This window comes from Neoarius graeffei, chromosome 27 (genome assembly GCF_027579695.1).
Source record: "Neoarius graeffei isolate fNeoGra1 chromosome 27, fNeoGra1.pri, whole genome shotgun sequence".
Taxonomy (NCBI): Eukaryota; Metazoa; Chordata; class Actinopteri; order Siluriformes; family Ariidae; genus Neoarius; species Neoarius graeffei.
The window spans coordinates 4,711,331-4,724,785 of NC_083595.1; the positions used below are offsets into that span (position 1 = coordinate 4,711,331).

The window sequence follows — 13,455 nt, forward strand, 5'->3', positions numbered from 1 at the left end:
CTTGTGACTGATTTGAACCGTATCTCAAAAACAACAAACAAGCAGACTCAAAACGCCAGGTGCAGTTTATAAAAAAGTTTTGAGCTGAATAAGTGGTGTGAGGTGTGTCTGTGTGTTTGCTTGAGTTCAGACTCGGATTGTGGGAAGCGCGCGCGTGTGTGTGTGTGTGTGTGTGAGGCTCAGCAATAATTTTTTCTGTTTGTTCTTGTTAGGAATGTGCATGCGGTCAGATGTTTATCAGTGCGTGATCATATCCCTCTCTCTCTCTCAGTGTGAAAATGGGATTAAGCCACTACATAACACATTAGTGAGCACATAACACCCTCTGCTGGCGCTGTAGTATCTTACAGAACTTCACGTTGGCTTTGTGCTCTGATGATGGTATATAAACTGTAAAAGCTCACTTTAGTCTGCTTCATTTTATACAATTCATGATGCTGAGTGAGAAGAAATGGGTTATATGTATATCTTTAAACCTGCTTCAGTTAAATCTAAATTATTTAAATCAAACACTCACATATTTTAGATACAGTTTTTTAAATGTATTTGTGTAAAAAATTAAATTATTAAACAATAAACATTTCTCTGTGATCATCATACATTACAGTAGTATAGTAATTTCTGCTCGAAGTATTAGCCTTTGAGGTTGCAGCAGCGCTTTTCAGACATGAGGTGTTCTCGATAATAAGATAATTAAAACTTCAGAGCTTCAAAGTTTCAGTGCTTTTGCATAAATCCTACACATTTACAGAGCTGTACTACATTCTGCACACAGCAGACTGTTGTATTTATTTCTGATAAATAATTTGAAACCTATAAAGTCGCAATGTTGGCATCTTAAAAGAATACTTAAAGGATGTCATATTATTAAAAACATGGATGGATTGAATGAAAAATAGACAGAATGGTAACCTATAGAGAGATAAACAGAGAGGAAAGGTTCTTAATGAACTTTCAGTTTGTAAGTTATATTTATGCAGCTGAGTGGTTATCACTGTCACCTCACAGCAAGAAGGTTCTGGGTTTGAACCTCACGACCGACTGGGGCCTTTCTATGTGGAGTTTCAGTCTCCTCATGCCTTCGTGGGACTGCTCTGGTTTCCTCCCACAGTCCAAAGACATGCAGATTAGGTCAACTGGCTCAAAGACAGCTGGGTTTGGTTCCAGCTTCCCCCACAACCCTGATGGATAAGCGGTGTAGATAATGGATGGACATCTATGCAGCTTTTTTTTTTTTTTTTTACTGTAAGAGCCAATATGTATGTAGTGCTGCTGGTCTCTCTCTCTCTCTCTCTCTCTCTCTCTCTCTCTCTCTCTCTCTCCCTCCCTTGCCCTTTCTCTCTCTCTCTGTCTCTCTCTCTCTCTCTCTCTCTCTCTCTCTGTCCCTCCTACTGTGTGTTGCTCTATGGGGTCGTCTGTGTCTATTGCTTTCTCTCTTTGCTTCTCTGCCTAGCTCTCTCTCTCTCTCTCTCTCTCTCTCTCTCTCTCTCTGTCCCTCCTACTGTGTGTTGCTCTATGGGGTTGTCTGTGTCTATTGCTTTCTCTTTTTGCTTCTCTGCCTAGCTCTCTCTCTCCTCTCTCTCTCTCTCTCTGACCCTCCTACTGTGTGTTGCTCTTTGGGGTCGTTTGTGTCTATTGCTTTCTCTTTTTGCTTCTCTGCCTAGCTCTCTCTCTCTCTCTCTCTCTCTCTCTCCTCTCTCTCTCTCTCTGTCCCTCCTACTGTGTGTTGCTCTTTGGGGTCGTTTGTGTCTATTGCTTTCTCTCTTTGCTTCTCTGCCTAGCTCTCTCTCTCTCTCTCTCTCTCTCTCTCTCTCTCTCTCTCTGGGAGGGAGTGTACGTAGCTGTGTGTGTGTGAGAGAGAGAGGAGGGTGTATATAACAGCATGTGTGTATCAGACTTTCCTCATGTCTTGGTCGTGTTGCAGCAGCATGGCAGCGTCGTACCTCTGTCTGGTGCACCGTAGGTCTAAACGGAGACGCAAAAAACGCTCTGAACGTAAAGGTACTGGTTGTGTGTGTGTGTTAGAGAGAGAGAGAGAGAGATGGAAATAGTGGTAATGGTTCACAATATGCAGTATTTACAATAGTTAATGATACAAGAAACAGCTTTTTTTGAATATCACACTTTCTGCTCTGTTGTAATGCAATTTATAACATTTTTGTTTTGCTTTTCAGAGCAGTACATATCACAACAGATAGTGATGTAGAATAGAGCATACACAGCCCATGTATATCCTGAGTGAGGTTCGTCTCTAGTTGTGGTTACCGTTTGGATGAACTGATATTGCGACAATGTTTATTGTTAAAAGGGCTATATATATAAACTTGACTGATATATTGGATGAATGATAAGGCTTGCAGATAGTTGAGCTCGACTGTCACGTTAGCATCACTGCAAATCACATTAATGAAGAGATGATAATGTCTCGCTGTTCTTTCGGAAAACTGCGTTCATGCCTCATGGTGCTATTCTAATGTTTTTTCAATAGTAGTAACTCTAATGGCAATCCGAGTCATTCAGAGAACACAACATATTACTGATTTACCTTTTAATTAACCCTGATTAGGACAAAAAATTGTGTATTGTACATAGGGCTAGGTGATATAACGCAAAATATCGTTTCACAATACTGGAAGGGAATTCTAGGAATTAATAACATCCAATCAACTGCTTCTAATCAGAGTTGTTGGTTTTTTTTTACTTTTTATTTAAAAATGTTATCACAATCTGACAGAAATATATTGTAACACAATTTAACGCGATATTAATATTATAGTCATATCGCTCAGCCCAAGTCGTCCTCTATCACTACTCCTGTATTCTTTCATGTGTATGGATCTTTGAATCAGAATTGGACTACTCTGAAGCATTTAAACACTTCTAAAAACTGTTAAGCACTCGGTAACTTGCAGCTGATTGATGTTTATTGTGAGTACAAAGAAAATCAGCATCTGTAAAGTTAAAGTTCTGTACATGTGGTAAATATTTCCATACAACTTTTTACTAAAGGATTGATAAACAAGGCTTGATGTACGATTCAAAACTTCACTATTCTATTAAATGTCCAGCAAAGTTTAAAAGCCGTCCCAGTGGGTGTGGCCTGATATTCTGATTTGCATGCTTGATTGACAGCTTTCGGTCTCAGGCTCCTTTGATTGCATGAGAGGCAAGAATCAGGATTGTAAATGCAAAGATTCAATAAAATCAGTGTTGTGATTGGTGTGGGTGGAGCTTATGCATGCATTGCACACTATTCGCCCCGCCCACGAAGAGGAGGCCATGGAATGTCTGCAATTATTCTGTTGTCTGTTCTGCAGATTATGGAGCAACATTAACTTAATGAGAAAGCAATAAAGATTTATTGGGATTTCTTGAGCTTCGTGAAAGACTTCCATCATCTCATTGTTTCAATGCTTTTTTTTTTGCTTTTTTTTTTTTAAAGAATTTGTCACACTGTTCCTTGTGAAACTCTTGTAGAAAAGCTCTTTAATTTCATGCTTACTTTATTTTTAGCAGTTCTTATAAAGGCCTGCTGCTGCGTTTGTATCATTAATAAGGAAAACAGTATGAAAGGAAACTGTGATTAATGCTTGTAATCCTCTTGCGCCAAATAAAACACAACAAGCCCCTTATGCAAAATAATTAATGATTGATGGATTCATGAGGGATCATATGTTTTAAGAACTGCTGAGGAAAAATCACACGGCAGGCCTCAACATTAACTTTTGACACCTTTTGCCCTGCAGGGCAAATGGCCTCAAATTTTTTTTTGCCCCCCTTGAATTTCCTTTTGCCCTAATATTTTGCAGTTTTTTGGCAAGTTTTCAAGTACACGGTTCAAGGCAACACTGATATGTTTTCTAGGGGTATAATTGGATTATTTAGACAAAAGTACAGTACATTTAAAAAACCCCATTTATTTTTAAAAACAACATTTATTTCTGCAGCAGAACAAGATAAGCCCTGAAAACATGAAAGATAAATCAGTATCATATACTGTATGTAAGACTTCTGTACGGTACTAGTATGTAATACATCTTTTTATATAGAGTTTAGGACACAAAGCACACTTTGTTTTGCCTCACAATGACTAACAATATTGCAAAGATGAATTATAAAACTAAAAACATTATAAAACAGGAGTCTGTACTGCAGTACTGTCTTATTCAGTTTGCCATTGCATTTAGGAGGAAATTAAACAACCTGCCCTCCTCATCTACATCAGCTTCCTGTGCAACCTCTGCAAATTGTGAGCGCCGTTCACGCTGTCCCTCCATCCACCACAGGTGGACACTGCCCTCTCAGCGTTATATGCATCAAGATCTAGGCCCTGTAGAGCAGGGGTTCTCAACCTTTTCTGCTTTGAGGCCCACCTATTCATACTTGTACTGAGTCAGGGCCCATTAAAAAGATCCCCAATTATTTTGCTTATCTATTTGTAGCAATTCTGACGGGTGGGTGGAGCACAGAAGGACGGCAGGCCAGAACTAAGTTCAACAAAACTCTTTTATTTTCCACTTTTCAGTGTACTTACTTTCACTGGGGAAGACACACAAAACACAGGTTAACTGACATCAGGTGCAGTGATTCTGCCACTTACCTTCCCTGACTCCGCCCTCCGGTCACAAACCGACGCTTGACCACGCCCCCGCTGCCACATACCCCCACCACCCGACTCAGGCCGGGCAGCCGTCCGGCCTGCAGCCGACTCCGCCCCCCTTGACGGGAGAAGAAGTCCGCCACGACCATCTGTGCCCCCGGCCTGTGGATCACCTTGAAGTTAAAGGGCTGGAGTGCCAGATACCAACGGGTGATCCGCGCGTTGGCATCCTTCATGCGGTGGAGCCACTGGAGGGGTGCGTGGTCCGAACAGAGGGTGAAAGGGCGTCCCAGCAGGTAGTAGCGGAGGGCGAGGACCACCCACTTGATGGCTAGGCAGTCTTTCTCAGTGGTGCTGTAGCGCCCCTCACGCACCGACAGCTTTCTGCTGATATACAGCGCTGGACGATCCTCCCCCTCCACCTCCTGGGACAAAACAGCCCCCAGCCCTCTGTCTGACGCGTCTGTCTGCAACATAAAGGGGAGAGAAAAGTCAGGGGAGTGTAACAGTGGCCCTCCACACAGTGCAGCCTTCACCTCAGAAAAAGTCTGCTGGCATTGCTCCGTCCACTGGACCGGATCTGGTGCCCCCTTTTTAGTGAGCTCAGTCAGTAGGCTGGTGACGTCCGAATAATTAGGTATAAACCTCCGATAGTAGCCAGCCAGCCCCAGAAACTGTCTCACCCCCTTTTTGGTCTTGGGCCTCGGGCAGGCCGCAATCGCTGCTGTCTTGTTAATTTGGGGACGCACCTGCCCATTGCCCAAGTGGAAGCCCAGATACCGTACTTCCACCCGCCCAATCGCACACTTCTTTGGGTTGGCCGTGAGACCCGCTCACCTCAGCGACCTAAGGACGGCCCTTAGGTGTTCTAAATGCTGCGGCCAGTCATTACTATAGATTATGATATCATCTAAGTATGCGGCCGCATAGGTGGCGTGGGGGCGGAGGACCCTGTCCATCAGCCGCTAGAACGTAGCGGGCACCCCAAACAGCCCAAAAGGAAGTGTAACAAATTGGTGTAAGCCAAACGGTGTGGAAAAGGCCGTTTTTTCTCAGGATAGTGGAGTCAAGGAGATCTGCAAATAACCCTTTGTTAAATCCAGTGTCGAGTAAAAGCGAGCCGTGCCTAGTCGATCCAGCAACTCGTCAATACGAGGCATTGGGTATGCATCGAATTTAGACACTGCATTGACTTTTCTATAGTCCACATAGAACTGGACCGACCCGTCGGCCTTGGGAACCAAGACCACCGGGCTGCTCCAGTCACCGTGGGACTCCTCGACGATGCCCATTTCGAGCATGACCTCAAGTTCTTCCCGAACCACTTTTTTCTTGTGTTCGGGTAGCCTGTAAGGGCGGCTGCGCACTACCACCCCCGGGGGCGTCTCGATGTGGTGTTCTATGAGGTCGGTGCAGCCGGGCAGGGGCGAGAACACGTCCGAAAATTCGGTCTGCAACTGGGCAACCTCCATGAGTTGGGTCGGGGAGAGGTGGTCTCCACAAGGGACCGGAGAGCTACGCGATGTCAATGTTCCCTTTTGAACCTCCGGCCCCAGCTCCGCCTTCTCCGGAACCACCGACACCCATGCCACGGGGACCTCCTTGTTCCAGAGTTTGAGCAGATTTAGGTTAAGTGTGTGAGTGTGTGGAGTTTTGTGCGCAGGTCAATAACGTATTGAATTTCATTTTTGCTGGGGGAAGGTCCCTCCTCCCAATTTTCTCGCAGTACATCTAGGATGCCGCGCGCATTACGCCCATATAATAATTCGAACGGGGAGAACCCCATGGAGGCTTGTGGGACCTCTCGCATTGCAAATAACAGGGATTCGAGCCATTTATCCCAATTGCGTGCGTCCTCGCGAACAAATTTTAAAATTATATTCTTGAGTGTGCGATTGAACCATTCGACTAAACCGTCCGTTTGTGGGCGATAAATGCTGGTGCGGCTCGGTTTAATTCCCAATAACCCATACAGTTCGCTCAGTGTGCGTGACATAAACGAGGTGCTTTGATCAGTCAGAATCTCTTTGGGGATCCGACTCGGGAGATGACACGGAGGAGCGCCTCCGCAATACTGCGTGCTGAGATATTGCGAAGAGGCACTGCTTCCGGGTATCGCGTTGCATAGTCCACCAGAACTAAAATAAAGCGATACCCTCGTGTTGACCGATCTAATGGCCCAACGAGATCCATCCCAATTCTTTCGAACGGGGTCTCGATTAATGGTAGAGGGCGCAAAGGCGCTTTTGGAATGCCCGTTGGATTTACTAACTGGCATTCGCGGCATGCTGTACACCACCTACGGACATTGCCGCGAATCCCTGGCCAATAGAACCGGGCCATTATTCGGGCTAGTGTCTTATCCTGCCCCAAGTGTCCAGCCATGTGATTAAAGTGAGCCGCCTGGAATACCAATTCCTGGCGGCTCTTTGGAATCAAAAGCTGTGTAATCGGCTCCTTAGTCTGAGTGTCCTGCATCACTCGGTATAATCTCTCTCTCATAATGGAGAAATAGGGGAAGGATGGGGTGGCGTTTGGCTGGAGCATTTGACCATCGATTACTCTCACTTGGTCAAACGCATGCCGCAGAGTCTCGTCTCGCGACTGCTGTAACGGGAAATCCGCAAGGGATTCCCCGAGAGAGGGAGGAGAAGCCTGCGGCTCCTCTCTCTGACGCGGAGATGACGTAGACGGCTCTGTGACAGCTGCTCCCGCCAATGCCACACCGGGACCTCCCCCTGCTGAACTACGGCAGGACCCACTCTTCACTAAATGCCTCATTAACTCCCGAAATCCCGGCCAATCAGTCCCCAAAATTATCGAGTGGGTAAGGCACGGATTAACTGCCGCCTTTACACTAAATTTTTCCCCTCGAAAAAGAATGTGGACCGACACTAAAGGGTAGTTGTGAACATCCCCGTGCACACAAAACACGTTCACCAATTGTGCTCCCCCCAATGCCTCGTCTTGCAACAGGTTTTGGTGGATTGAGGTCTGATTACAGCCAGAGTCCATCAACGCCTGATATGTATCCCCTTGGACACTCACTGGTATGCGATACGCTCTGGCCTGATCAAGGGTGGCTCCTGGCGCGTCGGGGATCCGGACCACCGCGCCCACCTCCATGACTGAGCACTGCTGCTGGAGGTGCCCCGGCTCCCCGCAGCGCCAGCAAACTGGCCCGGGCTTTCTCTCTGCACCGGTACTCTGGGGCTCACTCACCTGGGGGGGGGAAGAGACAGACACGGAAGCAGGAAACGGGAGGGCACCGCGGGTGCGGCGGGCCAGCTGGGGTGGAGCCGGCCCCCGTCTCCGCGGTGGGGGAATGGGGCAAGGATGAGACACAGAAGGGGAGGGGGAGAGAGAGAGAGAGAGAGAGGGGAGAAGAGGAGATCTGCTATCCTGCTGTCAGAACAGCCGCCAAATGGTCCTCCACCAGCTCGATGGGCTGATCCAGCGACGCCGGGTGATGGCACTGGACCCACTCCGCGGTCCCTTCGGGTAGTCGGGCGATAAACTGTTCCAGTACCACCAGATCGACGATTTCCTCGGCGTCGCGGTTGTCAGCCCTCAGCCACCACCAGCAGGCGTCCCGGAGTTGCTGGCCAAATGCGAATGGCCGGCCGACTTCCTCCAGGCGCAGAGCGCGGAAACGCTGTCGATATTGTTCAGGGGTGCGCCCCACACGCTGGAGGATGGCCCGGCGGAGGTCCGTGTAGACCAGCTGGCTGTCGGCGGGGAGCTGTAGCACGGCCAGCTGCGCCTCGCCTGTTAGCAGGGGGAGGAGGCGTGCCGCGCGCTGTTCCACCGGCCAGCCCGAGACCTCTGCTGCCTGCTCAAAGAGCGTGAGGAAAGCCTCGGGGTCGTCGTGCAGGCCCATCTTTGTTAGGGTGAGGTGGGGAGGGCCCGCGGCGGTGGAGGTGGTGGACCCCGCCGACGCGAGGAGATGCCGGAACGCCTGACGATCTTCCTGCTGCGCCAGCACCAGGGCCTCGAACCTTTGCTCCTGCTCCTTCCGGAGGTCGATTAGCGCCTGGTGCTGGCTCTGCTGGGCTGTGGCGAGGGCGTGGACCAGGTCCGCGAAGGGGGAGGACTCCATGGGGCTATTCTTCTCTGTGCTCCGATCCCGGGTTTCGGCACCACTGTAGCAATTCTGACGGGTGGGTGGAGCACAGAAGGACGGCAGGCCAGAACTGAGTTCAACAAAACTCTTTAATTTTCCACTTTTCAGTGTACTTATTTTCCACTCTCCCAGCCACGCATGCGCACACACACACACACACACACACACACACACACACACACACACACACACACACAAGGCGTCTGGTTGGGGAGAGAGCTCCCTTCCTCTGCCCTCTCTCTCCTTATATAGGGCACGGTCACTGGGGAAGACACACAAAACACACGTTAACTGACATCAGGTGCAGTGATTCTGCCACTTACCTTCCCTGACTCCGCCCTCCGGTCACAAACCGACGCTTGACCACGCCCCTGCTGCCACACTATTCTATTAGAATCTAATAATCTATTTTAAAGTGTATTAATGGGATGCGACATCACTCCCTGCTACAGATGGGAATTTTAATAAATGCAATAAAAACACATTTTTAGATTGTAGGTATTGTATTTAACCTGTATGGATGTACCAGAAGCCAAACCCTGCATGCAGGTCATTCTCAGCCAAAAGGGATTAATGATCCAAAAGTGGAGTCTGGTTTATTAACATAAGAACTTATTGCCATGTTTGTGTTCAGCAAACAAGCAAGTTATTAAAACCAAGAAGTTCACTCAAAAGAAGTGGATATAGAAACCACTCAGCGGAATGTGAAGATAATTAACAGGTAATCAACAGATTTTAAGTTTTTTTTTTCAAAAGATTATGTATATTTTTAGTCTTTTATATTTGTACATGCCCGACCTCACCAGCTCTGCTGATCAACTTATCGTCTTTAAATAAAGTTATTCATTCATTATGAGTTGGAAAATTATCCATCTGTTGAGTTCCCGACATCTCAGACTACCTGGTGCTGCAGACGTCGTTCTACACGGACACACAGATGAAAACCTGGAAGTTCATGGAGGAGTATAACTTTTTATATGTGGCTCGGTTAAAGATCTGGAGATCAGGACACTACAAGATAAATCCTGTATTGTTTTTGCCCGGGTAAATAAGAGTTTCTGGGCTTTTTGTCCTCGTCTTTGTGATGGTTGCTAGAACGCTACAAGTTTTGGTATTGGGTGTAAACAAACAATTGCCACTCAATTCCCAGTCCTCCCTACTCTTCTCTTCCAGCAGGCATCACAGATCCATAGAATTACCCACAAACGTATCTGTGTGTGTGCGCGCGTGTGCACGATTTCCAGTCACTTTTGACTGCTGAGAATCCCCAGTCACCGATGCTACTTGATAGGGGGATGATAAACACTATATGCACCACTTTAAGAACACGCACACAAATGTGCGTGCGCCTGAAACGAGCCAATCAGAATCATCTTTACAAATTGGGAAGAAAAAAACAAAACGGCGATCACAGGGGACGGCGAGGATGCTGGTTAATACGTCTTGTTTTTTTGGAATGTACTCGCTCGAAAATCATTTTTGTGTTTAAAGAAGCCGACCATAGGTGTGCCCGAACGGGCCTAACTCACTAAAATATTTCTGCCCGAACGTCTTGGTCAGGCAAAGCCTGGTGTTGAGGCTAGCACAGGGCGGCTGATTTTACGGAGAGTTTTACAGTTTGTGTCTGTGGATGATTTATGGACTGTAAGTTGAAAATAAATTTGGGCTGAACTTTTTACTTAAGTTAAAAATAAGTTCAACCTCTCACTAGTGTAGAATGTAAACCACTGGAACGGCACTGATCTCTTCAGCCAGAGGAAGAACGTTTGGTTGGCAAAACATAGCTTGTATGGTTGGGTGAGTCAGAATGAACGAATTAAACAGCATTACATTTCCCTTCATTCTCTCTCTCTCTCTCTCTCTCTCTCTCTCTCTCTCTCTCCTTTTCTTTTTCTGAGACAGGATTTCATAAATGTTTTGGGCAAATGCGCCCCAATGGATATAATGAATTTTCTGCAACCCCAAGCCATCACATTTTGGTTTATACTCATTATTCAACCAGAGTCACTCAATGTCACTGAGTAAAGAGTGGAGGCAGATGGACAGAGAAATTTGTTTTCTTTTGCCGATTTCTTGCTCTAACGAAGTGTATCAGAATAGCAAAAAAAAGACGACTACTTTTTCTTTTCTGATATCAATATTGAAACCTTGAGTATCAGACAATACTGATACCCATCTGATGTTGTTTTGTTAAAAAAAAAAAAACTACTAAGCTTTAAAATTTAATTATTTTTAAACAGAGGCACTTCACAGTTAAAGTCTTTCATAAAATAATTTTCATAAAATTTCTTAACCACTTTCCTTTCATTGAACTAGTAAATACACAGTAATAAAAAGGTTATGGTCAGGACAAGTGAAAAATCTTACTGCTCTGACTAGATGAGCGGATTAGAGTTAATGTCAAGCCCTGTGTTAACAAAAGGAAAAAAACAGTGACGTCTCTTTATATGTTAAAAAAAAGTTTCAAAAGTATATTTCTTTTTCAAATCCAATTCTGATCTTTGTCACTGATATCCATACTGATAACCATTTTGTGCTGGAATCGGCCAATATTGAAACCAGGTATGAGATCGGTGCCATCTGTAGTTTCTATCTGCTTACAGTTACATGTAATGTTGTGGAACGTCCATGAGACAAGTTTGTTCCTGGTCCTGTTGTCACTTACATCATAGCAGCGATAAACCGTCATTCCTTCACCAGATTTACTTTTTCTCTCTTTTGAAGTTAATCAGAAAAAAAACCCCACAGAGAAACCACAAAGAATAATCTCCTCTATCGTGAAGATGTCAGAACACTTACTGACTGCCACAAAGCGCTGACACTGGAGACTCCTTCCTTAAATGTTCTCTACATTTTTCTCTGTAATGATGTGCATGATAACATAAAGCTGTGTATTAAATATCACAATATATTGTTACACTGTTTATCAGAGCATGCCTAATGTGCTGAAACGGTTTGATCAGCGTGTCCTACAGACACACACCGGCACTCGGCTGCAGGGCCACAATGGATTAGATCTGTCACAAAGATTTTACAGCTGCTGCTGATCTCACACACACACACACACACACACACACACACACACACACGACAGATTCAGCTCTGAAATTTTAATAAGCTTTGTTATGGGGCTGTTATGGCCTCATCCCAAGCCCCAGAAGCCCCGCCCTCAGAGCTGTACATACCATCTAATGGTCACACCTTTCAGAATACCACATTACTCTCACATCACTCATACACACCCCAAACAGTTATGCTCTCTCTCTCTCTCTCTCTCTCTCTCTCTCTCTCTCTCTCTCTCTCTCTCTCATTCACTCTCTGTAGGTCACACTCGGAATCTCCAGACGTTTCATGGTGTATTTGTGGATGAAGACGAGAGGATGAGTAAGTTTTCAGATATCTGTCATCCTCTCTGTTTTATTCCTCTTATTCCACAGCACTTTGCCAGTTAATGCAATTTTTTGCTATTAATTAAACAATGTCTTTTTTTATCCATTTATAGTCCTTCCCTCAACAGGATCTCTTTCTACTTTTTCTTAAATTTATTAAGACATAAAAAGCAACTTGTCGTGTTACTGAGAAACCGGAAAGAAACGTAAATCCCTCTGTGTTGAAGATGTCGGAAAAATTAAAGTTACAACTTTAAAAGTTACCTCTGAGTGTTACAAAGCACTGACACTGGATACGCCTTCCTTTAATATTAATATTAATATTAATGTCTGACCAATCAATGCAAACTCCACACAGTGGTGTAGTGTTTAGCACTGTCGCCCCACAGCAAGAAGGTCCGGGTTCGAGCCCCGTGGCCGGCGAGGGCCTTTCTGTGCGGAGTTTGCATGTTCTCCCCGTGTCCGCGTGGGTTTCCTGCGGGTGCTCCGGTTTCCCCCACAGTCCAAAGACATGCAGGTTAGGTTAACTGGTGACTCTAAATTGAGCGTAGGTGTGAATGTGAGTGTGAATGGTTGTCTATGTGTCAGCCCTGTGATGACCTGGCGACTTGTCCAGGGTGAACCCCGCCTTTCACCCGTAGTCAGCTGGGATAGGCTCCAGCTTGCCTGCGACCCTGTAGAACAGGATAAGCAGCTACGGATAATGGATGGATGGATGGATGGATGACCAATCAGAACTGTGGAATACGAGATGGTTGTCTTTGAGACAGACACAACTGTATGTCATTTAGAAAGACGTCTCTTGCGTGATGATTCCTCTCTCTTTCTGTGTGTGTGTGTGCGCATTATTTATCTTACTAATTGCATAATTGTTTTGTTCACTTTGTGCCAGTTATGTTTCTCCTCTTTGGCTTAAATAAATTAACTTCAATTCAAATGTATTAAATTTAACCTCCAGTGATTTGTACGCGCTTAAATGCTTCTTAATGAAAGAAAATTGAAAATCATAAATGTATCCTCTGCTTATCATGTCCTGTTTCTCTTTCATGTTGTGGTGATGTGTGTGTTTATTACCTTTATTTGTTTACAAGGATAAACCTTGACCTTGACAACAATCCTTCTTTAACTCCTGATTCCTTCTATAGCCTTCTCTCTCTTTCTCTTTCTTTCTCTTTCTCGCTTCTTTTCCTCTCATCCTCCTTCTTATACTCTCTTGCTTTATTTTGTATCCTCGAGCCCCAAAAGAAGTAACCTAACGAGCTTTTGCTGCAGGATGTTATAAATGTTATAAATTTACACTCAGCTTTGCACCCGATGATGTGGCTTTCTGTAAAAAAATACTT

The 13,455-nt window shown here is 45.4% G+C and overlaps 1 protein-coding gene across 4 annotated transcripts in view; it reads left to right on the plus strand.

Annotated features, from left to right (window-relative positions):
* Positions 1–13,455, plus strand: part of adarb1a (adenosine deaminase RNA specific B1a) — a 49,486-nt gene that overhangs the window by 14,715 nt on the left and 21,316 nt on the right. For 3 of the 4 annotated variants that reach the window (XM_060911522.1, XM_060911521.1, XM_060911523.1), the window contains exon 2: positions 12,048–12,107. In XM_060911522.1, coding sequence (XP_060767505.1) covers positions 12,104–12,107 — 4 coding nt within the window. In that variant the 5' untranslated portion in view covers positions 12,048–12,103. Of the gene's footprint in view, positions 1–1,853; positions 2,002–12,047; positions 12,108–13,455 lie in introns of those variants that run through there. The other variant, XM_060911524.1, reaches the window with a different exon arrangement.